At 43.8% G+C, this 27,524-nt stretch overlaps 1 protein-coding gene across 1 annotated transcript in view; it reads right to left on the bottom strand.

Annotated features, from left to right (window-relative positions):
- The window catches only part of LOC310800040 (calcium-transporting ATPase type 2C member 1-like), a 183,865-nt gene extending 160,201 nt beyond the window's left edge, over nucleotides 1-23,664 (bottom strand). Inside the window, exon 1 of the mRNA XM_083662633.1 lies at nucleotides 23,627-23,664. Within this exon, the coding sequence (XP_083518759.1) occupies nucleotides 23,627-23,650 (24 nt within the window). The 5' untranslated portion in view covers nucleotides 23,651-23,664. The remainder of the gene's footprint in view (nucleotides 1-23,626) is intronic.
- Nucleotides 23,665-27,524: the final 3,860 nt, after the last annotated feature.

The raw sequence follows: 27,524 nt of genomic DNA, 5'->3' as shown, positions 1-27,524 counted from the left end.
AATGATAGATCAGACGATTGTGGTGTTTATTAGGGATGGGCATTTCTAGCAAAAACACTATTCGAAATTCGCTGGCCAAATTCGAATTTAATTCGAAATTCGAAAATAAAAATAAAAATGTAAAAAAAATTAAAAATGTAATTTTTTTTTTTTTTTTTTTTTGTGAGTGAAATGTTGCATTGTCTCCCCTGATTCTAAGTCTACGGCTTTATTAATTAATATAAAAAGCTTCTGCTGTGGATTTTTAGCTCAAACAAGCATTGCACCACTGAAGTAAAGAACATGTTACATGACATTGACATTTTCGAAAATAAAAAACAGTTTTGACAATCATGAGTGGTTCATTAAATATTTAGTAGGCTCAGGTCTGAGTGCCAAAGGGGTGCCAAAGTCACCCTCTCTCCCTCTCCATGGGATTTCATACGCCATTCATTTTTCCATAAACCTTGCTTAAAATGCTTATAAAAATTGTTTTACTTGCTCAAACCAAGCGATTTGACTATACTTAGAATCAGGGGAGACAATGCAACATTTCACTAAAAAAAAAAAAAAAAAAAAAAAATCGAATTTCGAATTTCAATAATAAAAGTCGACCTTGATAATAACAACGATTATTCGAAAATTCGAAATTCGATGCCCATCCCTAGTGTTTATGCAATGTCAGCCTAGATAACTATGATGTTTATTCACTTTATTGCAAGCTTGGCAGCCTGCTGCGGACTGCGGACTGTCAGTCAGTCCGCTGCGCTGCACAGACCCACACGGCACGCTGTTGAATGAAGGCACAAGGCAGCTCGGATTTCATCTGAGAAGCCCTCTGATAGGCTAATACTCACCAATCAGATAGCGCTGTGGGCAGGACATTTCCACAGCAGCAACACAGAGCAGCAACACAGAGAAACACACAGGCTGTTAGAGCTGCATTCTGAGCCAATAGCGCATTTTTAAATTAATTTATTATATCAGCAAACAGCCAATGAAAATGCCGATACAGATAATCGGCAAAATGCTGAATATCGGCCATAATAATCGGCCAAACCGATAATCGGTCGACCCCTAGTACGTATTATGGTGACGTACGTCACGCAGGTACTGTACACGTGTGCAGTGTACAGTAGCAGTGTTTGTTTCGCTCCCTTCTACCATCTTCTACTCATGATGCACTGCATGAGTGCATCAGATGCACTGGCGCTCTTGTGTTTAGTCCGGTTTGCTTTCACACAACAAACGAACCGCGCCAGGTAGGGCTGAACGATTAATCGAATTTCAATCGAAACCGAGGTTTGAAACAACACGATTAGATTAATCGCAAAGGCTTCGATTTGACGAAATGTGACATGACTGCATGTAGACGTGACGTCGTTACGCAGCAGCACGCACACCGTGGTAGACGTGACGCAGCACGCAGCAGCCAGCAGCGCGCAGTATCAAACGTGGCTGGAGGAAGGAGGAAGTCTCCAGAATAGAAAGCTAGCTAGCGGTCGCAAAAGACACATTATTATTATTATTCACCCTGACTGGATTTTTACTAAGTGCACTGACTGGATTATCTACAATGGAAGGGCAGCTATTTAACAATACTCGGAAGTGCAATGGCTTCAGCCGAACAAGAAGCAAGGCCGCCGGATGATTTAGCATTAGCACCGAAGAAAGGCTGCACTTCGGTGGTATGGAACTATTTTGGATTCAGAGCATCGGATAGTGACCAAAAGACAGTGTTATGCAGTAGGGCTGTGGCGATTCACTTATCTCCCGATTCGATACTATCACGATTCTTGGGTGCCGATTCGATTTATATTGCGATTCTTAAGTATTGCGATTCTACGATTATTGCGATTCGATATTACGATTTATTGCGATTTTTGTTTATTTTTTTATTTTCTTTTTTCAGTTTGTTTGCTTTTTTACACTAGATTAGAACATGGGAAAAGTTGAATGATACACTAGAGACTGTATATTATATATCATGAGTAGGGCTGGGCGATATAGTTAAAAACAGGGGCGGACTGGGATCATAATTCAGGCCGGGCATTAGATACCAAGCAGGCCAGGCCGATATGGGCCAACGCGCGTGAAATTTGGGCCGTTTGAAGCCAGATTTGGGCCGTTTGAAGTCCAATTTTACAATGAGATGCACCCACTTTAACCCTGAAGTGTAATTATTACTTCAGACTAACTAATAAAGTAATAAAACCACTAGTAAACCAGTAGGCGGCGCCTGGCCTGCTGTTCAGTGAGTGGCCTGACTGCAAGCACCCAAAAAAAAAAAAAAAAAAAAAAAAATTAATTTGCGATTATCGATTCTGGAATAAAAGATCGATCCAAAAAATCGTGACATTAAAAATCGCGATACTTAGGTGAATCGATTTTTTCCCCCACCCCTAATATGCAGGCGCTGTTGTGCAAAGATCGCCACATCTAAAGGCAATACTACAAACTAGGGATGTTCATTTTGAAAATTTTCCAAAATCGATAATCGGTGAGAATTAACGATCAATTATCGATTATCGATTTTATTAATACTTAGAAAATGTTCAATATTTTCATTTTTTTTTTTTTTTTTTTTTTTTTTTTTTAACAAAATGAATGCCTATGGCAGAAAATACGAAAGACAACGTGTTCTCCTCAATGAACTCTTTATTTCAATGTGTCTCCTCTCCAACACTGCTGTCCCCGGCGCATGCCGGTGTGAATTTCTCATGTTTAAAACAGTTTTGTTGGCACAAAGGCCCGTGCCCAGCCAGAAAACTAGAGACTACCGTAAATTCCGGACTATAAGCCGCGGCTTTTTTCCCGTTTTTTGGCCCCTGCGGCTTATATAACGGTGCGTCTTATCTATGGATTTTTTCAGAAAAAAAAAAAAAATACAAATAAAATCTCTCTTTTTTAGCACTCTTTCTAACTATAAATCCACTTCTGTTTTAATTTCCTCTCTTGCCCTCTTTTCACCACACCGCGGACACTGTGTGCACTGTAAAAATAAACAACGGTGGTGTTGTGTTATGTTGTTTTGTTGAAATGTTACGGTAATACGGTAAATGGGAGCTTCCTCAAACAGCCATCCCGACAATCCCCTCTGTGCGTGACCACTTACATATGGTAATTACGGTAAGCAAACGGCCACTCGGCCATCAACTCCCTCCCCCGACTACCAGGAGAAAATCACAAACTTCGGCGAATTCACACAAAGGAAGATCAAGGAATATTCCATCGAACCGGAGCAGATCATAAATATGGATGAAGTGCCTTTGACGTTCGACCTGCCACTCACTCGGACTGTTAACAAGAAGCGCCCTGGAGGATTCTTTCACCAAAAAAAAGCTTTGCTCGTTCTCGACAGCATGAGAACGAGCAGTAGAAGCAACACTCTCACTTACCATGGGGAAGGTACGCAGAAATTCACACGAGGCAGCTTTCAAGTTGAAAGCAGTCAATCTCGCATTAAAAGAGGGAAACAGAGCAGCCGCGCGTAACCTGGGCATCGATGAGTCAATGGTGAGGCGTTGGACGGTGCAGCAGGAGGAACTGTCTCAGCACGGAATATTATAGGAGTGTGAAAACATCCACAATCACCAAGGGGTTCCAAAACGCTGGACTGCTGCGGGATGAAGAGAATGACGCCGCCACAGCTGGCGCTGAGGGCCGTCAGAGGCTTCAGAGGCTGTTCGATGCCGACAGTGATGAAGAGGAGTTCGTTGGTTTTGAGTGACAATGAAGGAGAGAGGAGAGTGGTTGACGAAGCCACCCTGAACCTGTTCGTTTCCGACACTGAAGATGAGGACTTTGGTGGTTTCAGTACGCAGGAAGAAGAGGAAGACGAGGATTAGTGACTTGACTTCTCTGGTTACAGGTTTGCTGCACATATAGCCTATTGTTGTGTGATTTTGTCTGGGGATTAGTGACCTGACTTTTGTTTTGTTTTGTTGAAATGTTAATAAATGGGAGCTTCCCCAAACAGCCATCGCTTTCCCGACATTCCTCTCTGTGCACGAACCCTTTCATATGGTAATTAAACATCAAAACACCCGCGGCTTATAGACCGGTGCGGCTTATAGAAGAAAAAAATAGTCAATTTTGGTCCCGCGGCTTATAGACCGGTGCGTCTTATAGTCCGGAATTTACGGTATATGAAGCTCCACCTCACGTTAGTCGGCTGTGCAATGGAGTGGGGCGAGGAGGAACGATTTCCACCCAAACCTAGTCCAAAAAAAAAAAAAAAAATTTTTTTTTTTTTTTTTTTTAATAATTAAAAAATCGATCCAAATGCCACAGGATCGATTCCAATCCTTAACGATCGATTATCGATTTTCGATAATTGATGAACATCCCTACTACAAACCTTTATCAACACCTCAAAAAACACCACGGGCAGCTACACGAGGAGTGTATAGCCGCAAAGTCCAGTAAGGCTACGTCTCCTAGCACTGCTAATGCTAAACAAAGCACTGTTCCAGACTTGTTCGCGGCTGTTACACCCTATGATGCTGGCTCAAGAAGACGCCGTGACATAACCAAATCAATAGCCTACTACCTCGCAAAGGACATGGTGCCGTTAAATACGGTCACCAAAGGAGGGTTTAAACAACTTGTACAAACGCTCGACAAGCGGTATGTAGTTCCCTCACGCACGTACTTTAGCCACGTAGCCATTCCTGAAATGTATGCAGAATGCAGGAAGAAAGTGGAGAATGAGCTAAAGGGGGCTGACTACTATGCGACTACAACAGACATGTGGTCTAGCAGGACGACCGAGCCCTATTTATCTTTAACAGTCCACTTCATCGATGAAGAGTTCGAGGTGAAAAGTCGCTGCCTCCAGACCGCATACTTCCCAGACGATCATACAGGGGACAACATTGCACTCGGCCTGCAGGAGTTTCTATCTAGCTGGTCCCTGGATGCGAAGTGGCAGACGTGCATAACCACCGACAACGCTTCAAATGTCATCAAAGCTATGGCAATCAACAGATGGACCAGACTGCAGTGTTTCGGCCACAGACTACACCTCGCCATCGGTACGTTATTTAGCCTAGCAGCTGCCAGCTAGGGCTAGCAAGTTAACTTTACTAGCTCTCTCCCTAAGGAGATAGCTCATTTAGCTAGTAAAGTTAGCTTGCTAGCCCTAACTTGCTAGCTCACGTTACTTGTTCTGGTTAGCTTCCTTCCTCTTCCCCTCTCACTTAACATTCTCAGTCTGACTCTGCCTGAGTGCAGTACTTGTATTGTAACGTTAGCTTGGTAAGCCTACAGTAATGTCTAAATGCCCCTCTTCACCTCCCCCAATATATTATATAGCCAATATATTGTCAGTCTGGGAAATGGAATGATTCTGTAGTAGCTACTCAAATGTCCTCTCTCCCAGCTTTCTGCTCTCTCCTCCCTACTTTCTCTCCCTCCTACATCATTATTAGTCTAATTATTTCCAATCTTAAAATGCAATACAGCTATGTAGTACTTATAGAATAATTTGCTTAATTATTTTGTTTTTCAGAAAATGCTCTGAAAGATGATGAGGTGATGGAGCGTGTCGCCCGGGCTACAGGGCTGTGTAAACGGTTGATTGGCCATTTCTCACATAGCTGGAAGAAGAAGAGCGCACTGAGAGAGGCACAGCGAGGGCTAGGTTTGCCGGAGCACTCGTTGATCACAGAGTGTCAAACCAGATGGGGCTCAAAGCAGAGGACGGTCCAGAGAGTGTTGGAGCAGCGCAGTGCCTTGACTCAGGTGAGGGCCCCTGACTCAGGCGTGCAAACTTGTCACCTTTGGGTGAAAATGTCCATTTCGAATTCACCATATTTCATTTGTGTAAATGGATTGGGGACGGGGTTCACATTGTGGTCACTACACCCCTAAAGTTTAGTTTGCACTTTACACTCTGCAGGTTCTCTCTCAAGACCGGAAGACACGTCACTTGATCCCCAGCTGGCAAGACATAGAGGTCCTTGAATCGATCAACAATGCGCTGCAACCTCTACAGGTACAAACCCACCTTTTCACACTAGAATACGGGGACTTCTGTTGTTGTTTTATTTTTTTAAACCCCACCCCCCCATCATTTTTTAACTTTAGGTTAATTTTTTGTCTTTGATTATTCTTTTTGACGTGGACTCTAGAATTCTTGTTTTATTTTTGCTTTTTTGTTCACTACATTGGGTCCTTGAAATGCGCTCTACAAGACTGACTGATTTATTATTATTTATTACAGGAGTTCACCGACGCCCTTTCTGGTGAAGCATATGTAAGCGTATCATATGTGAAGCCAGTCCTGCATCTCTTCAGAACAGAAACTCTGGCAGAAAAGGATGCAGACACAAACCTTACCAAGGCAATCAAGTCAAAAGCCCTTGACTACCTGGAGGATAAATACAGTGACCTCGCCACACAGGTAGGAATGGGAATTGATAGATTTCAATGATGCCAAATAATGCCATTTTCAATCCTGCCTATTGATCTGATTCTGTTCTATTCCATTGATTTTTCATTAATTTTCAACATGGAATTTCATTCCACATTTCATTCCTATCCTCTACATGCAGGAGCTGCTGGACATCAGTTCCTTCATGGACCCCCGGTTCCGAACAAGCTACGTAAGTCCAGAGAATGTCCCACAACTCAAGGCCCGGGTGAAGACAGAGATGGAACAACTGCATGTGGCACTAAAGGTAACCTGCATTAATTCTCTCCTCTCTCCTCATCCTCTCCCCTTCCTCATCCTCTCCCCTTCCTCATCCTCTCCCCTTCCTTTCCTGGCAAAATAGGGCTTCACTGAAACACTGCTTGTGTATATAGCCTGCCCTGTGCCCCGTCTTTGATGTGTGAATGAATGTGTGTGCTGTGAATTGCATTAATGTGAAACTTAACAGTTGTGTTGTGTTTGTGTTTTGCAGGAGAAGAGGGCTGCCATCACCCCCAGATGCTGCTGCTGTGCCTCAAAGTGCAGCACAGGAAGGAGCCGGGCCATCTGCTCCAAAAAAGGCCAAGCGATCCTTGGGCAGTTACTTCAAAAGCTGCGGCGATGCTCGTCCCCCTGCTTCATCTGCTGTGTTCTTCCAGGAGGCAATAGAAGCTGAGCTAAACTCCTACCTCTTATCTTCTAGCATCAATTCAGAGGATGACCCCCTGGCCTGGTGGAAGCTGCACAGTGTTAGCTTTCCAATACTGAGCAAACTGGCTCGCAAATATCTGTGCATACCTGCGACCAGTGCACCATCCGAGAGGGTGTTCAGTGCTGGTGGTAATGTAGTCACATGCCAGCGTTCATGTCTCAAACCAGCTAAAGTTAATACGCTAGTTTTCTTGACAAAAAATCTGTGAGTGTTGGAGGGAGAGAGGAATGGAGGGGTAAAGGTTTGTCACAAGTTTTAAATCAAAGAATTAATTTGGATACATAGGTAAAACACAGCTTGTTCAGCTGAAGCCATGCACTTCAAGTGTTGTTAGATAGCTGCCCTTACATTGTAGAGAATCCAGTCAGTGCACAGTAGTAGTGAAAATCCAGTCAGTGTTTTTCATGTTTCAAAAACATTTAAAAAATGTTTTTAGTTTGTTTTTTCGCAGGCAACATTTTTTTGTTTTTATTGGCGGTGGAAAGGTTTGAAAGAAGGCTGCGTAAGGCATGCCACATTAAGTGTGGCATGGCATTAAGGTTTTATTTGTTCTGCACTTTATTCAATTCGCCTTTTGATTGTATGGTGTAACATTTTAAATGCTGCTACCTATTTTTGTTTGAAAGGTCTTGGAAAGAAAGACATTAACAAAGCTGTAATTGTTTTTTGTTTTATTGTTAAAAATGACTTGAGTTGTGTCTCACACTGAGACAGAAAATTGCAGCTGTTTGAAAAGCAAATAAATAAATGTTGCTGGAAGCAATCAAAGTTCTCATCCTTGCATTATAATATAGAGCAGTTTGTTGATTGTGATGTTTGAATATGGTAGGCAAATGCTCCATTGTGTTTTACATTTATTACAGTTAATATTGCACTGAAACTAGAATTAAAAAAAAAATCGAAATTAAATCGAAATCGCAATATCAGTCAGAAAAATCGCAATTAGATTTTTTTACCCAAATCGTTCAGCCCTAGCGCCAGGGTTCACTTGGAAGCCAACCGAGACCCACGTTTTCAAGCGCGCCAGAGTTTGTTTGTTTGTTCCCCAACAGAGTTTGTTTGGTCTTTCACACCACCCCAAACGAACCGCACTATCCCAGGAAAGGAACTCTGGCGCGGTTAAAGTGGACCAAACAGCTTATATGTGAAAGCGACCTTATATTCATCATAAGGGTCAAATAAGGATAGAACAATGAAGAAAAATCACAATATGGCCGCTGCTCACTTCTACAAGAGCTTAAATACGGATTAGGACTTGGGTTTGGGTTTAAATTTAGGTTTCAGATTTGAATGACGCTTACCTGTATGTAGGGATTACTATGTTGTAAAGAATAGCCATGCTTATCTGTATTCTGAATGCATGTATCCTTTGTGAGGTTTGACAACATTTTAACTGCTTTAACTGCTACATAAATAAATGGCCATGTGGTCACTTTATATAAACTGCAATGCACCGTGCACACAGCGCCGTGCACACTGCACCCTGACGTGACGTGCACACTGCACCATGCACACTGCACCCTGACGTGACGTGCACACTGCACCATGCACACTGCACCCTGACGTGACGTGCACACTGCACCATGCACACTGCACCCTGATGTGACGTGCACACAGCACCATGCACACTGCACCCTGACGTGACGTGCACACTGCACCATGCACACTGCACCCTGACGTGACGTGCACACTGCACCCTGACGTGACGTGCACAGTGCACCGTGCACACAGCGCCATGCACACTGCACCCTGACATGCACAGTGCACCGTGCACACAGCGCCGTGCACACTGCACCCTGACGTGACGTGCACACTGCACAATGCACACTGCACCCTGATGTGACGTGCACACTGCACCCTGACATGACGTGCACACAGCACCGTGCACACAGCACCCTGACGTGACGTGCACACAGCACCGTGCACACTGCACCCTGACGTGACGTGCACACTGCACCCTGATGTGACGTGCACACAGCACCGTGCACACTGCACCCTGACGTGACGTGCACACTGCACCCTGATGTGACGTGCACACAGCACCGTGCACACTGCACCCTGACGTGACGTGCACACAGCACCGTGCACACTGCACCCTGACGTGACGTGCACACTGCACCCTGACGTGACGTGCACACAGCACCGTGCACACTGCACCCTGACTCACTCTGTGAGTTTCAGAGTGTTTTCATGTGAATCCTATCCCACTAGCCGCTCACATCCTGCTCTCATTCAGGATAAGCTGCTTAGAGGTATCTTTCTATCCCAGTCACCAATCTCCCTCTAACCAGGAGAAGCAGGACATTGTACATATCATAAGGCCCACAGACCACAGAGCACCAAAACAAACAGTCAAACAGGATCAAGGTATTGTATTGCACTATATGGAGCTATTGACTCTCTGTCTGTCTGGATAATCGACTGTCTAGTCTCTTCGCAGCCTGTTCAGTACGTTACCGGCACTGGTTTCATGTGCGAACAGGAGCTGGTGTTGAAATCTCTCCAACTGTTCTTTAAGCCGTGCAGCCGATTTCTATAAGTGACATGTGACTAGGGCTGCACGATTAATCTTATTTTCATCGTCATCGCGATATGAAAATGCACGATGAACACATCGCAAAAGTCACGTCTTATCGCAATAAATAAAAAATATTTACAGTGCACCTGAACGCAACATGCAAGATACCGGCTGAATAAGTGTCCAAATGTTCATGTCATTCTGGCCAATACTCCACTTCTGTTATAACATTTCAGTCTGGAATATGGAATATCTTTCAATAATCGTTATGACTAAAAGGCTAAAAGTAATCTCATGTGTAAGAAATGACTGTTCTACATTGAAGTAAAAATGTAAATAATGGCTTTGAGAATCCCGTGCCACTTACTGATACGTATGCTTAAATTAACACACTCATATTGCAAAATGAATTTAGGCCCTCACTGTAATACTTCAGAAGTTGAATTTGAAGTTCAGCATTAATACATTTGTCATTTTTTGTCTTAGATTTACCTTTGTGTGTTATTATAAAACTACATAATTGAGAATCGATTCTAGATTCTGGAATCGAGAATCGTTGGAATCGAGAATCGATTCTGGAATCGGATCGTGACCCCAGGAATCGGAATCGGATCGGATCGTGGCTTAGCCGGATCGGAGCACCCCTACCATTAATATTTTTGTTTATAGCATTTTTTTATTTATCGCAGGTCATATCGTCATCGCAATATTGAACAGTGTTATCGCACATCGCAGCTTTTCCTCATATCGTGCAGCCCTACATGTGACATTTAAAAAAAAACATACATCATTGATTTACCACATTGTTTCCTCTCAATGTGAAAATACCGATAATAGGGGTGTCAAAATGTATCATATAATCGATGCATCGCGATGCGGACGTGTGAATCGAATCGGAAAAAATTCCTCGCTACCAGATTTCGCTGAGGATGATTGTGAACGTTCACGTTGCCGTTAGTGACATATAGTGTGCACAGTGCACACTGTGGGATATGTCACTAAATGCTTTAAAAGTGAAAATCACTGAGCAGTTCCTGGGTGTTGGGTATCCACACAGCTAACGTTGCTCTGCTGCTCTGTTCAAGTTGAAACCATATAGCCAAACCCAAACCTGCTCTTAGATGGTTTAACATTAGTTAACAGACAGCATAGCCAGATTGTCAACACATTTGAGCAATCTTGAATTCCATGTTGGTTAACGTAACAGAATCTGCTTGATAGTCTTAGTTAGCGGGATGCTAGCTAACGTAGCGTTGCTAACATTACACGTTAACTAACGTGAGGATGTCATTGTCATGCCATCCAGCTAACATTAGCCAGAACTACTGTCTGCTGCAGCTGTAGCCTTGTCTCCTGCATACAAAACCATTTTAATTCCATCTGTTTTTGGAGTCTGGTCCGTCTGGTCGTGCCAGCGAGCTAAACCAGCTAACGAAGCAGAGACCGCACTGACCGGCTGCACTCCTGTGTTAGTTAGCGATAATAACAATACGACTTCCAGTCGGATATTTTCAAAATAAAACGATTCTGCACAAGTATAAAGCCCACAGAAGCCATTGAGAACGTTTTCTTTTGGTAGGGCACACACACTAAGCACACACTGATGATCAGCGTGAATGTGTTTTTACCCATTTTACCCATACATCTCTCTATGAGAGAGTAAACCTTCATGCCTGCTGAAGCAGCCCTCCCTATGAGAGAGTAAACCTTCATGCCTGCTGAAGCAGCCCTCCCTATGAGAGAGTAAACCTTCATGCCTGCTGAAGCAGCCCTCCCTATGAGAGAGTAAACCTTCATGCCTGCTGAAGCAGCCCTCCCTATGAGAGAGTAAACCTTCATGCCTGCTGAAGCAGCCCTCCCTATGAGAGAGTAAACCTTCATGCCTGCTGAAGCAGCCCTCCCTATGAGAGAGTAAACCTTCATGCCTGCTGAAGCAGCCCTCCCTATGAGAGAGTAAACCTTCATGCCTGCTGAAGCAGCCCTCCCTATGAGAGAGTAAACCTTCATGCCTGCTGAAGCAGCCCTCCCTATGAGAGAGTAAACCTTCATGTCTGCTGAAGCAGCACTCCCTATGAGAGAGTAAACCTTCATGCCTGCTGAAGCAGCACTCCCTATGAGAGAGTAAACCTTCATGCCTGCTGAAGCAGCACTCCCTATGAGAGAGTAAACCTTCATGCCTGCTGAAGCAGCACTCCCTATGAGAGAGTAAACCTTCATGCCTGCTGAAGCAGCCCTCCCTATGAGAAAGTAAACCTTCATGCCTGCTGAAGCAGCACTCCCTATGAGAGAGTAAACCTTCATGCCTGAAGCAGCACTCCCTATGAGAGAGTAAACCTTCATGCCTGCTGAAGCAGCACTCCCTATGAGAGAGTAAACCTTCATGTCTGCTGAAGCAGCACTCCCTATGAGAGAGTAAACCTTCATGCCTGCTGAAGCAGCACTCCCTATGAGAGAGTAAACCTTCATGCCTGCTGAAGCAGCCCTCCCTATGAGAGAGTAAACCTTCATGCCTGCTGAAGCAGCACTCCCTATGAGAGAGTAAACCTTCATGCCTGAAGCAGCACTCCCTATGAGAGAGTAAACCTTCATGCCTGCTGAAGCAGCCCTCCCTATGAGAGAGTAAACCTTCATGCCTGCTGAAGCAGCCCTCCCTATGAGAGAGTAAACCTTCATGCCTGCTGAAGCAGCCCTCCCTATGAGAGAGTAAACCTTCATGCCTGCTGAAGCAGCCCTCCCTATGAGAGAGTAAACCTTCATGCCTGCTGAAGCAGCCCTCCCTATGAGAAAGTAAACCTTCATGCCTGCTGAAGCAGCCCTCCCTATGAGAAAGTAAACCTTCATGCCTGCTGAAGCAGCCCTCCCTATGAGAGAGTAAACCTTCATGCCTGCTGAAGCAGCACTCCCTATGAGAAAGTAAACCTTCATGCCTGAAGCAGCACTCCCTATGAGAGAGTAAACCTTCATGCCTGCTGAAGCAGCACTCCCTATGAGAAAGTAAACCTTCATGCCTGCTGAAGCAGCCCTCCCTATGAGAGAGTAAACCTTCATGCCTGCTGAAGCAGCCCTCCCTATGAGAGAGTAAACCTTCATGTCTGAAGCAGCACTCCCTATGAGAGAGTAAGCTTCATGTCTGAAGCAGCCCTCCCTATGAGAGAGTAAACCTTCATGCCTGAAGCAGCCCTCCCTATGAGAGAGTAAACCTTCATGTCTGAAGCAGAGGAGTGTATGATTATTATTCTGCAGAGCAGATGAGTCTAGCTGAAGAGGAGCTCTCTGTGTGTCTGACTGTGTGTAAACATCACGCCTCGGTGTGGCTTGACGGTCCAACCAGGCTGACCTCCAGGGAATCTGGAGCAGTCGCTCTGCACTTCTCTGTGGCTGTGACTGACTGACTGACTGACTGACTGACTGACTGACCTGCCCTGCACTTTTCTGTCACTCTGACTGACTGACTGACCCGCCATGTGCTTTTCTGAGGAATGTGTATGTGTGAATATTCGAATATAATTTTGGGACAATTTTTACAGCCCTACTGCCCAGGGGCCAATTGCACCAAGTGGTCTTAACTATGCCTGGTCGTAACTCCTACGTCGGTCTTAGTTAAGACCAGTCTTTAGAGTGGATTTACGCCTGTTGCACCAACACGGCTTACGTCTGGTCTTAACTACGCTGGTCGTAGCAATGCGCGTCCATGTGAATTGCCGGGGAATGCCCCCTGATTGGCCCAAAAATGTGCCTCGCGCCGTCACTGTGCCACTACGCTCACAGTCCACTACTGTATGTGCGTCACTACACCCTCCCTCCTCCCACCCTCCCTCCTCCTGTGGAAGCTCCGGGGGAAAATGGCGGCGATTGAGTGCCAGGCAGTCTGAATGAAATTGAATGTAACGTTCCCAATTCTATGTATTAAATTCTAAAAACCGACCCTCAACATTTGGGAAGGCTGAGCCACACAACTAGTTTGTTATAATCGAACGTCATGCTTCGAAGGCGACTTGACGACGATGAGGACGGTGACGACTCAATCACAGCAGGTCTCCGCTGATAGACGACCACAGAGATCTCAGGCACCTTACGCCTCCTCCTGACCAGGCGTAATATTTACCACCGGTCTTAGTGAGAAAAAGGCTTACGCCCTCTTGGTGCAACCGGCGTAGCTGTTAGGTCGTAAAATTACGACCGACTTAGCTTAAGACCAGTGTAAGACCAGTTGGTGCAACTGGCTCCAGGTGTTTTAAAAGCCTATGGAGCACTTTTAGAGGCCGTTTTGTACTGCCAAGGTGCAGCACTGAGCGTTTTAGCTGCTGCCATAAGGTTTTTTAAATTTCAATGCGACAGAGGGTCTAAGTGATGACATTTTACCGTATGTGATCTTTGTTTTATACTGTACAGTTGTGTGATGGTGGCTGTTTTTTACTATTCTATTTCCTGTTTGTTTGTCTTTATTGTAAACTGCATGTTCAGCGCTGGTGATAGTATGAATTTCCCCTCAAATGCTTTGTTGATTCACCAATAATCTCATTATTGATGAATCAACAAAGCATTTTAGTCATTTTTCCATTACAGTTCAATAAAGTATATATATCTATCAATCAATCAAAAGCTTGCTCATGTCAATTAATTAGATTAATTAAAGGTAATTCGGTTAATACCGTCCCCAATGAACTGTACCCTTAAAAAATATTTGTCGTGTTCAGGCATGTGTCTCCGCCCCGTCCAGTTAAGGTTAGGCTGCGTTCACTCAAAGTCAAGCTGTCAGTCAGTCAGCATGGAGGATAACATGAGCTGTCAGTCAGTCAGCATGGAGGATAACATGAGCAAAAACACAGTACAGTACAGCAGTGGTTCTAAACGGACACAGATTTGACACATTTGATAAGATTTAGTCCCAGGGGCCCCTGGGGGCCCCCGGACCCCACTTTGAGAAGCATTACACTACAGACTTTGTTAGATACTGTATCTATGAGGGCAGTGTTCATAAAAAAACAGATGAAATAATCGTTTATTAATCGTAATAGGGAGGCACCGATCCACTTTTTTTCAGTTCCGATCCGATCCGATATCTGAATTTGGATATCTGCCGATATCGATATTATTCCCGATATCATCGCTATTTTTTCTTGACTATACAGTACAGACAAAAATTTGGCCAATTGAAGAAAGAATTTAAGAAAAATACAACTTGCAAAAAACAAAATGAAGAAAAATATACAAGGCAAATGAGGATACTTATAAATCAAATCAGCACTAATTAGGCATTGCTGTTTTAAATAAGGGCCCTCTGCCTGTAACTGCCTCCTACTAAGATACATTATTACTTAGTGTTTTGTAATCAATTCTTTCATTAGTTGTTAGGTACTTGGTTCATAATATCCCACAATAACAATTAGTTCATTAGATATTTCCAAAACAATTTGAATTGATTCATGAAAAGTAATAAATATACATTTATTTGCCGAGATATTTCTTGTGTGTCTTTATTTTTACTGAAATGCTTTGTGCAAATGAGTACAACCACGACTGTGTCGCTATGTATGTCAGGTGTCAGGTGATGCTGACATCAGAGAGAGAGAGAGAGAGAGAGAGAGAGAGAGAGAGAGAGCAAACGCAAACAGCCAGGGCAACACTAGTCTCGCTGGCCAGCCTCCTCTCCCTTCCGTCCGAGGAGTCTGGCGCCGCAGGTCTCCATAACTGGGATAAACCCTCCCCTGCTCTACTCTGCTCTCCCATTGGAGGCGTCGGTTTCAGACGCTGCCAGCCGGATGTCCGCTCCCCGCTTAAGAAGCTCTGTCATTGGCTCCGACCATGTCAATCATAGCGGCTTCCGCTCCCTCCTCCCTGTGTGTCGCTGTAAACAGTGCCCTGCCACCTCAGGGAAAACAACAACGCTAACTAGCTAGCAAGCTAACGGCAGAAACCTACACGCTAGCTCGTCGCTACACGCTGAAAACGGCAAGTTGGATTGTTTGAAACTATTTTCCAAGGGCACTGCCGCTAAGCGCCGCCCATCGCAATCCCACTATGGAGACCTGCGGCGCCAGACTCCTCGGACGGAAGGGAGAGGAGGCTGGCCAGCGAGACCAGGGCAACACAGACAACTTCACAGTAATCCCTTTAGCCTTTATGTTCTCTGCTGGAAGTTTATTCTACTCCAAACACCAAAAAGCAAGACAGCAACGTATGTTTACAAAGCTGCGTTCTGAGGGGTGGAGGGCAGATGACCAGATCGGCACGCAAATAGAGTGGACATGTAGGCTCTACGGGGCGGCGCTAGCGCTGGCCCAAAAAGAAAGAAAGGGCAGATGTAGTGAGCAAAGAAGGATGATTTAATATTCCATAGTTCTGACCTAACCAAATCTAACTGACATCACTATTGTGAACACAAAACAAACAACAACACTTCTGATATAATATGATTGTTTTAGTAAAGTGTGAGTGAGAGTGATAACTCAATATTAGTCAATAAAACAAATAAAGGCTTTTATAGAAGTGAAAGCCTATAGCTGCTTAGTCTGCAGATAAAACACAAAAGGCAGAGTCATTTAGACTCTTATTGGCATGACGTTACTGGCAACTAAATGGGCCATCTGAATTTTGCATTGGGGTCAGTTCTGAAGTGATGCATGCATGGAAAGCCTCACTATAAGCTAGGGCTGTGAATCTTCACTTTCCTCACCATTCCATTCCATTACGATTCAGAGGGCTACGATTCGATTCGATTACGATTATCGATGCATCTCGATGCATCTTAAATCGATGCATCACTTTTTTCCGCAATACATGATTGATTTTTTCTCACTTTCTTTTTTCTCACTGTGTGGCTACTTTTAAAATAAAAGTGCATTTGGAATTGCATTGTATTATGATCCATAATTAAAATAAATAACTGCATGTACTTCCATTATATTTGATTATAAAATAAATAAATAATAATAATCGATTTTTGACATTTGTGAATCGATGCAGGATCGTGCACGTCCGCATCGCGATGCATCTTATAATGGATTATTTTTGACACCCCTACTATAAGCCATCATGTGTCGTTTCACTTTGAACTGGAAAATGCTCCTCTAGATGAAAGAAAGGACACTGTGATCGTGTGATGCTGACTGGTGTTTTTTATGTAAATGTGCATATTTGTTTTCCTTGTTATTGGTCTCAGTCAGATCATGACTTCCAAGCAGCTAGCTATGTTAGCTTAGGACGGCACGGTGGCTCAGTGGGTAGCAAGAAGGTCCCGGGTTCGAACCCCGGTCTGTCCCAGGTCCTTTCTGTGTGAAGTTTGCATGTTCTCCCCGTGTTTGTGTGGGTTTTCTCCGGGGGCTCCGGTTTCCTCCCACCATCAAAGACATGTATGTTAGGCTTAAGACTCCTGTCAGTGCTCCTGACCAAGGCACTGGCAAAAGAACTGGAGTTGGTCTCCGGGCGCTGCACTGCGGCTGCCCACTGCTCCTAGTTCTAGGAAGGTTCCTAGTAGGGATGCACGATATATCGGCAACCATATGGGTATCAGCCGATGTTGGTCATTTTTTAACATATCGGTCATATCGGTATCGGTCAGATGTTGCAATGTTAATATCGGTTATCATTATCAGCCAAATTCTTCACATTGATATGAAATAATGCAGTAAATCTATGATTTATGGGCTTTTCCAAAGGCTTTGCAAATAAAGAAATGCATAACTTTTTCAAATTCAGTGTTAACGTGTTTTTCAGTATGTACAAAATGTGATGATCATAAAAATGTGGTTTTATACAGATCATATCGACATCGGTAAGTATCGGTTATCAGCCATAACAGCAATGTTAATATCGGTTATCGGCATCGGCCAAAATTTTCATATCGGTGCATCCCTAGTTCCTAGTAGAGGATGGGTCAAATGCAGAGGATGAATTTCCCCATGGGGATAAATAAAGGATAACTTCACGTTAGCTTAGGCCTACATGGAACGTTTGCGGGTTGCTTTTGGAGTTAAGACACAAACCCTGGACGTTTCTTTTCGTGTAAAGCATGAGGTTCTCTATGGTTTACGCCAGCTCTGAAGCTCATCCCATGAAGTGCTTTAAATGCGTGGATGTTTGGTCACAACGAGCTTGAGGATCGCTGCCGGCTGAACTATGTACGCTAGGCCGCGGCCAGCAAGCTAACATTAGCCACAACAGCTAACGTTAACATCATTGACTGTATGTTAACGCTAAACAAATCCGCTGCCTCCTCCCCACGTTTGGTTTAACGTAACACCAGCTCAGACTTTCCCCTCATCTCAGAAACCTTGCAGGGACATGTATTGCAACATTTATTTTGGTGCTGGCGTCCATGGCTGGGCTACAGACTGGCTACTACTGGGAGGCATGCAGCTGCCTGTGTTTGGTGCCTCCGCTAAATAGTCTGTGCGGAAACGAAGCGAGAGAGACAGGTTCCTCTCCTTCCATCGCCGTCTGCGCCGCATGGGAGTTTAAACTAGCGGACTGTTGTGAAACAAAACACTCTGTGTAGCGGAGCCTCTGCGGTTATATAACCCTGACGTTTTAAATGGCGGTTAATAGACTCAAACCAGTTAACCCCTGCATCCCTACTTGTAATAAGTAATAACAAAATAACAGTTGAATCTTTTCGCATCTTTTCATGCCATGTCTTTATTTTTTGCACCAAATTATGGAGATTAGTATCGAATCGATAAGAGTATCGATAAGTATCGGTATCGATAACCAGTACCGAAACCGGAACCGGTATCGACAAAATCCAAACAATACCCATCCCTACTTATGGGCCCAGGTGAAGTGAAGGATCAAGTGAAGATTTGGTCACACACACACAACACACACACACTTTTTCCCTCTGGTTTCCATGTTGTCACACACTTACAACAATCTGAGCCTGTCAGTGGCAAAAACAAGCACTTTTAGTGGACAGACGTACATCGAGGGTTCGTTTTGCCCTGTTGCGTTGCGTTGCGTTGCGTTGCGTTGCGTTGCGTTGCGTTGCGTTGCGTTGCGTTGCGTTGCGTTGCGTTGCAGCACGTTTGGTGGCTGTGGGATGAAGCGATGTCGCTCAACACTAGGATGAAAACAGGATGAAAAATACTGTTTAATTCTGCTGGCTCATTGTGGTCAAACTGCATCCTGATCCGAGCTGATAACAAATTGCACTGTCACCAACTACAACTGATACCAAACAAACCAGCCTCCTAACCCTAACCCTCTACAACTGATATTAACCCCAAACCAGCCTCCTGTGTAACCAACTACAACTGATATCAACTAGTGCTGTGAATCTTCACTGGCCTCACGATTCCATTACGATTCAGAGGGCTACGATTCGATTATAAAACGATTATCGATGCATCTTAAATCGATGCATCACTTTTTTTCCCCAAGACATGATTTATTTTTTCTCACTTTCTTTTTTCTCACTGTGTGGCTACTTTTAAAATAAAGTGCATTTGGAATTGCATTGTATTATGATCCATAATTAAAATAAACAAATGCATGTACTTCCATTATATTTTATTCGATTATAAAAAAAATAAATAATAATAATTGATTTTTGACATTTGTGAATCGATGCAGAATCGTGCATGTCCGCGTCGCGATGCATCTTATAATCGATTATTTTTGACACCCCTAATACTAACCCCAACCTGCACCCTCCTGTGTAACGTTATAGCCCCCAGATGTCCGTCAATTCGTGTGCCTGTTGACGAGCGATTTAAACACAGCGACAGAGCGATTCCAAAGGGGTGAATCGAGCGACAGAGCGAAAAATAAATATCTCGGTGTGAACACAGCTTTAGTGAGGAGAGTGAACTCCACTGTGTTACAGAGTGAACTCCACTGTGTTACAGAGTGAACTCCACTGTGTTACAGAGTGAACTCTACTGTGTTACAGAGTGAACTCCACTGTGTTACAGAGTGAACTCCACTGTGTTACAGAGTGAACTCTACTGTGTTACAGAGTGAACTCCACTGTGTTACAGAGTGAACTCCACTGTGTTACAGAGTGAACTCTACTGTGTTACAGAGTGAACTCCACTGTGTTACAGAGTGAACTCCACTGTGTTACAGAGTGAACTCCACTGTGTTACAGAGTGAACTCCACTGTGTTACAGAGTGAACTCCACTGTGTTACAGAGTGAACTCCACTGTGTTACAGAGTGAACTCCACTGTGTTACAGAGTGAACTCCACTGTGTTACAGAGTGAACTCTACTGTGTTACAGAGTGAACTCCACTGTGTTAAAGAGTGAACTCTACTGTGTTACAGAGTGAACTCCACTGTGTTACAGAGTGAACTACACTGTGTTACAGAGTGAACTCCACTGTGTTACAGAGTGAACTCCACTGTGTTACAGAGTGAACTCCACTGTGTTACAGAGTGGGGCTTCAGGCTGTGTTCACAGGCAGCCATGATGTTCTGAGTGTCAGTCCTGTAACAACACACCTGCGGTGTGCTTTGTTGACCCAACCAACTACAGCAAACAAAGCAAAGTCTGCACTGATGCTCATATTCACTTCACTATGAACACCATAGGCCCAAAGTGACCCTACTACTGTACTTTGTGTGTATATGATATATACACTCGTGCAGTATTAGGGTCATATAGCGTTCCAATAGGGCCTTAAAAAAAATAAAGTTTGGTTCCTGTGTTTGTCAGTTGAGGTGATGGGTCGGTAGGGAATTTATTTAATTTTTATTTTTTTCCAGTGGCAGCAAGGGATAGATAGGAAATATATATATTTTTTATTTTCCTTAAAATTACAGCAGCAATGGATACTTTTTTCATAACATAGCCTACATGTACTCTACCACTGTGCTCTACACACGTTTTTATATGAACAAAATATTTAAGTCAATATGAATGCTTTCATATCAAACATGTTTGATATTTAGGACTGAAAATCTGCGTGAATACATCATCCTGCTGCTGCGCAAGCGTCATTATCGACGTATCGTTAATTGACGCGGCGCCGCACTGCAGGCATCAGATAGGCTACCAAATACCAACAGCACAGAACCATGAGTATTTTGGGGAAAATGTCACTAATTTATATCACAATGAATGACCAATGAATAAAAAGTTGTTATAGGCTACCGTAGTTTCAAAGCCCTTGCCAGTCAGAGGCTGTTAATCTCCTACCTGTCTATCAGGCAGTGTGGGGGGGAAAGGCATTGCTGCTGCATCCAAACTTTTGCCGATGTCATCATGACATGCAGCAGGGAAATATATTTTGGTAGCCGATGTGTTTGTGTCCTCACTTGTCCAGACAATCTTGCTATAGAGTCGCGTTGTTTACACGCTTGTTAAACTGCCATGAGATTCATTTGTTTTGGAGCATATGTGAGACGGGCTGAAAGAGAAAAGAGAGAGAGAGAGGTGGGGTGGGGGACGCTCCCAAAATCAAAACAGGTTCAGAGTATGGCTGCTGATACGAATATACAAGGGCACTGTTAAACTTCCTGAAGCACGTTTTCAAATTATTTTAACCCCAATCTCACAATTTTGGTTGGCACGCTAGTGCTGCATGGGCAGAGAAGCGACACAAAGCACATGTCCGTCATGCTCCGTTTTGCACTCATATGCCCCGTTATATTTTACTATGTTGTAAACGGAGTCCACAGCACAAGAATTTCACACGTGATACTTGTACTATGGAGTGACAATAAAAATCTTGAATCTTGAATCTCCCTGCCATTTTCGTTTTAAAGTATCCGTAGCGAAAAGCACCTTCGGGCAGTGGCAAACCCCGCCCCTTAGTGCCACCCAAATCAACAAGCTCATAAAATAAATTTGGGTCGCACGTAAATCGACAGGGTCGGTCGAAACCGGAACCGAACTTTTTTTTTTTTTAGGCCTAGGCAATACGGGGGAACGGCTGTTCAAAACGCTCTCCTAACCGGTATAGACTGCCTAGTGCCTATACCATTAACCACCTAAATAGTGTTACAGTTCATACTGTCAGACACATAGACTGCCTCAGTGTTTCCCATACATAAAGGAATTTGTGGCGGCCGCCACAAAAGGATTTTGACCGCCACAAAAAGATGTTGACCAAAAACAAACAAAAAAAGAATTACAGTGCACCTGAACACAACATGCAAGAAGATACCCGCTGAATAAGTGTCCAATAAATGTTCATGTCATTCTGGCCAATACTTCTGTTATAGCATTTCAGTCTGGAGTATGGAATATCTTTCAATAATCTATGATTTAGCTGCTAAATTGTCAAATACCGCCATCTGCTCGCTACCCAGGCACTTATGTATGTACTTAACCTAACTAACTTAACCTAACTAACTATCCGGTGTGCACAACATTGTCAGTTGTTGGTTAATGGTATAGACTGCCTATACCATTAACCACCTAAATAGTGTTACAGTTCATACTGTCAGACACATAGACTGCCTATACCATTAACCACCTAAATAGTGTTACAGTTCATACTGTCAGACACATAGACTGCCTATACCATTAACCACCTAAATAGTGTTACAGTTCATACTGTCAGACACATAGACTGCCTATACCATTAAGCACCTAAATAGTGTTACAGTTCATACTGTCAGACACATAGACTGCCTATACCATTAACCACCTAAATAGTGTTACAGTTCATACTGTCAGACACATAGACTGCCTATACCATTAACCACCTAAATAGTGTTACAGTTCATACTGTCAGACACATAGACTGCCTATACCATTAACCACCTAAATAGTGTTACAGTTCATACTGTCAGACACATAGACTGCCTATACCATTAACCACCTAAATAGTGTTACAGTTCATACTGTCAGACACATAGACTGCCTATACCATTAACCACCTAAATAGTGTTACAGTTCATACTGTCAGACACATAGACTGCCTATACCATTAACCACCTAAATAGTGTTACAGTTCATACTGTCAGACACATAGACTGCCTATACCATTAAGCACCTAAATAGTGTTACAGTTCTGTATATATCATATATACACAAAGTACAGTAGTAAGGTCACTTTGGGCCTATGAAGACCACAGAAGAGACACACATCCATCATGTTAGTTAGATAAACGTACGTATTCAGTTGCTGTGCACTGCGCGCGCACACACACACACACACACACACACACACACACACACACACACACACACACACACACACACACTCGAGCTTGCAGGATCTGTCACCACCAAGAATAAACAATCTACATGTGACTTTAGTTCACAAGTCCTGTCTTGTAAGTGGTAAGTGGTAAGTTGTAAGTTGTAAGTGGTAAGTGTGGGTGAACCTCAAACGAGCCAAATAGAAAAATGACAACAAGGTCAACATTTCCAACAAGGGACATATTTCGAGCAGCATCTCCACATCTGCTGCAGATGAGCACACACACACACACACACACACACACACACACACACACACACACACACACACACACACACACACACACACACACACACACGTTTAGCTCAGGTTAGCTAGCTACCGTAGCAGGTGAGCCAGGCTGGGTGAAACAGACACACAGACAGACGGAGAGAAAGACTCAAGCGGAGGTTCTCCACATTCACTCACACACACAGATGAAAAGCCGGTGGGGCTACCGACTCCATCCACCATGTAAACACTGTCACTAGCGTTAGCTGCTAGCTACAGGCAGGTAGCTACATGACAGCTAACGACTCATCCCACCATGTAAACAATGTCACTAGCGTTAGCTGCTAGCTACAGGCAGGTAGCTACATGACAGCTACCGACTCATCCCACCATGTAAACACTGTCACTAGCGTTAGCTGCTGCTAGCTACATGACAGCTAACGTTCCAGCCAGGCTAACATTACTAGAGTCGAAGCTTTCCAGCCTGAAAGGTAAACTAGCGAAACAACAGGCTTCGCGTCACGGAGGCTCAGGGTTTAGCTGTCATGTTAGCCGCCTGTCTGCTGGGCCAGCAGCTGGCTGCGGAGCTGTTTACTTCACATGATATTTGTGCTGTTAAAGTCAGTCAGAGGGAAACTTACCAGCAGCTCCCGTTTCTTCAGCATCTTCCGTGAATCGCTGCTGCTGAGCGTTTACTCTGACGGACCGCGGTCCAGCTAATCATCACCGCAAATCATCAAGAGAAACACTTCCTGTCAAATCCTTCAAAATAAAAGTCTTACTGACAAACGGTGTGGAGGGGGGAAATGGTCAAATACTTGCTGCGAGTTCTGTTCTTTGAAAGGTGGCTCTTTTTCTCTCTCTTATTTTTTTTTAGAAAAGCTCAACAACAATGTTTTCGTCGAGCAGTCATTCCCAAAATTCATATCAAGGACGCCAAATGTAGTAGCCTACACACAGTGTTGGGGGTCATTACAAAAGTAATATATTACTTTTACATGTAGCAGTAACTCAGTAATATTTACTTTGTCAAGTAACACAACTTATAAATTTTGTTACTGTTTATATCAAATCAAATTTTTAAATAAGGATGCAATCATTTCCTAATCAAAGTGTGTGTTTTTATGCAAATAACCACTATAGATGACAATAACAAAGGAAAAGGATAACATAGCCTATAGAATTACAAATGTTTACACTGACTTTAAGATGGGTGAAATTATTTTTCGGGATGGTTCCGGGGCGGCGATGTCATTCTGCTGCTGCTGTTATTTTGGTGACAGTAATGCAAAAGTAGTGTAATAATAAATAACGAGTTACTCTACACAGACAGTAATATTGTAAAGTAACGTATTACTTTCAAATGAAAGTAACTAGTAATATGTAGTATATTACATTTTGAAAGTAACTTGCCCAACACTGCCTACACACGTCAAGTCCACCAGCGGCGGACTGTGAAAATCATTCAGGCCGGGAATATAGCCCCAGTCAGGTCTTCATTTCCTGCATTCTGGTGAATTTTTTAAGCCTGGCTCCAGACCTTCGAAGCCACGCCTACTCCACAGTTGTGGATTTGGCCCTTCTTGGTCTGGAATCGCTATGAACAAACATAATTTCTCCCGTTGAAAATCCAATCATGGGCGCTGATTGGCTAATGCTGTTGTCAGTCATGCACAACAGAAACAGACACAGCTGTGGCCAAAGATAACGTAGCTAGCTAATGCTAGCCAGCTTCTCCATGTTGAGCAACCAAAGTCGGCCGACTTTGGCTGCGTTAGCTTGTGCTTGTGACTAGCAAGACTGCTGCGGCTGCTCTGCCGTGCCGGCCGGTTGCCTCGGCAAGAGCCTGGTGACGCGAGGTTAGGTTGCCGTGGACACCTGGGTCTTTAGTGATTGGTTAGGGGAAGACCGAAGCTCCGCCCCCTCATAGAAATGCTCTGAAGTGAGCGCAATCTCAGATGAAGAGGAAATGAGTTTATGAATTGACAATGCAGTCTGAATATCAGGCTAGAATATTTGTGAACTGCCACCATTGTACAAATTACACAATAAGTATATTATATATATAATATAGTGCAGGCACTTTGAACTTGTAGGCTTCATTTGAACATGGGGGCACATTAAGTGGGGGGTCTGGGGGTCCTCCCCCAGGAAATATTGAGCATCAAACACTTCATTTCCTGCATTGTGATGAATTTAGCAGGCCAGGCTACCGGGAAACCTCCCTATGCTCCCGATGGCCAGTCCGGGCCTGAAGGCCACAGACCCCCCATCTGATGACATCTTGTCTCTCAGACCCAAATCTGAGAATATTGTTATTGCTCGTTATGATTTTGTCCAGGAGGCTCAAACCATCTTTATCACAATGCACCAATGCATGCACTGTACACATTACACACACACACACACACACACACACACACACACACACACACCACACACACACACACACACACACACACACACACACACACACACACACACACATGCTTAGAGGCGGCGTGAAATTTGTCCTCCCCATCCTGGCTCGTCCTCCTCCACGGGCTGGCCAGGAGCGGTGGACAGCTGCAGTGAAGCGCCCGGGGACCAACTTCGCTGGTCAAATGACCATCTTCTTGCATGTTGTAATGGGGTTATTATCTGGAGGGAAACCCCAGGGGAGCACAGGGAGAACATGCAAACTCAAGGCATGTGGGGACACATTACCAACAGCATCCCAGGCGAGAGTCGAACCCAGGACCTTCTTGCTGTGAGGCGAGAGTGCTACATCCTCTAATCATTTGTAAGGTGAAATAATGCTGAAGTTTAACAATTCATACATTTCCAGGGACCCCCTGGAATCCCCTCAAGGACCCTGGTGGTCCCTGGACCCCACGTTGAGAAACACTAGAGGAACACATGATGCAGACCATTGTGTGACAGTGAGCCAACCAATTACAGCTCATTGGCCCCTTTGACAAACCACTGGGACATACAATCTAGATGTAGCTGTTGTTTATTATGTGTCCTTCATTTGACCACAGAAGTAAAATCCAACAGCGCTTGCTGTTGTCATCATGGAAGGCATGCATCACATATCCGCTTCTTCATATTATCAGAACAATGTGTGGTTGACGCGGTGCAAATCAACAGCCCCAGTAATGTTGTTCTGAAAGTCGAGTGACAAGTTATACTTTTATTCTGAAAGCAAAGTCGCGTAGTTTCCGGTCTCGTTCAGGGTGGCTTGATGCAGTGCTGCTGGAGGCGGAGTCACGTGTCATGCTTGGCTCTCGGTGCCAGAAAGTTCCTTGCTGATTAAAAATAAAAATAAATCTAAACAAAGTATGTTTAAGAGAAGATTTGCAAGATCTCTTGCAGCAAAAAACAGTAGGCTAGTAAAAATGAAAAAAGAGTAGTCATGCAATTTAGGGTGCGTTGGGAAATAGCACTTTGAGCGCCCAGAGCGCACACTGGACTGTTCATAAATTGCCTAATTGTTCTATGTACACTAATCCTTCTCTTTGTCCACACAGCTCCCCTGGCTGAATAGGCTAAATAACATATTGGCATATATATATTGTAACAACACAGGCGAGGCTTGGTTGCGAACCCAAAGTCTCCAACTTACAAGCCCAACACGTTAACCATCAAGCTAAAAGGAACACTTCCTTTAGCTAAGGACCAACGTGCTTGCTTCATCCTGCCAGACACAGGATCGCTACTATATGTATGTATGTATGTGTGTATATGCAATATGCAATATGTCTGCAATATGAAGACATTTTGGATTCAGGTGTGCCCACATGCCCAGTGGTGTAAATGTGCTCTATAAATAAAGTTGACTTGACTTTACAAATCCTGTAACACAGGATGTGACATAAGGGAGCAATATTGACCAACTTTTTTATTTTGCACTTCAACAATAGCCTATGTCACTTTACAGTCAATGTATGTAACTGCATCTCTTAGTCAAAGACGCCCTCTAGAGGCCATCTGACAAACCTTTTTATGCTAAGGCAACTAAGTGATGTTTTATTGTGATCGCTACACAATAAAGTAGGGCCTTTGCGAATGAAACCCGCTGTACAGGGGTCCTTCCTTGAGACTATGCTTGAGTGAAACGAATGAGTAGTCGAATTCTGAGGCTATTATTTATCCACAAAAAAAAATATTTTTTGCCATATATAAAAATGCGGAAAAGATATATCGATGACATCTGTTTACTTTGGACGTGAGATGAATCTACTCTGTTACAGTTTTTTTCAATTCTAAATCCCCAGAATGAAAACCTCAAGTTCACCATAGAGTACGATCAACACCAAGTGAATTTTCTGGACATTAAGATAATCAAGGAAGGAGCTTCTTTTCAAACAGATCTGTACAGGAAAAGCTGCCATAGAAACTCATTACTTAGGGCGGACTCATTCCATCCCACCGTCCTAAAAAACAGCCTGCCTATCAGTCAATTCCATAGAATCAGGAGAGTGTGCAGCACGGAGGCCTCTTTTCACAAACAAAGCCACACCCTTAAAAGTATGTTCAAAACAAGGGGCTACTCAG

Source organism: Poromitra crassiceps (genome assembly GCF_964638095.1).
Source record: "Poromitra crassiceps genome assembly, chromosome: 29".
Classification (NCBI taxonomy): domain Eukaryota; kingdom Metazoa; phylum Chordata; class Actinopteri; order Beryciformes; family Melamphaidae; genus Poromitra; species Poromitra crassiceps.
This window is presented reverse-complemented; position numbering and strand designations above follow the sequence as displayed.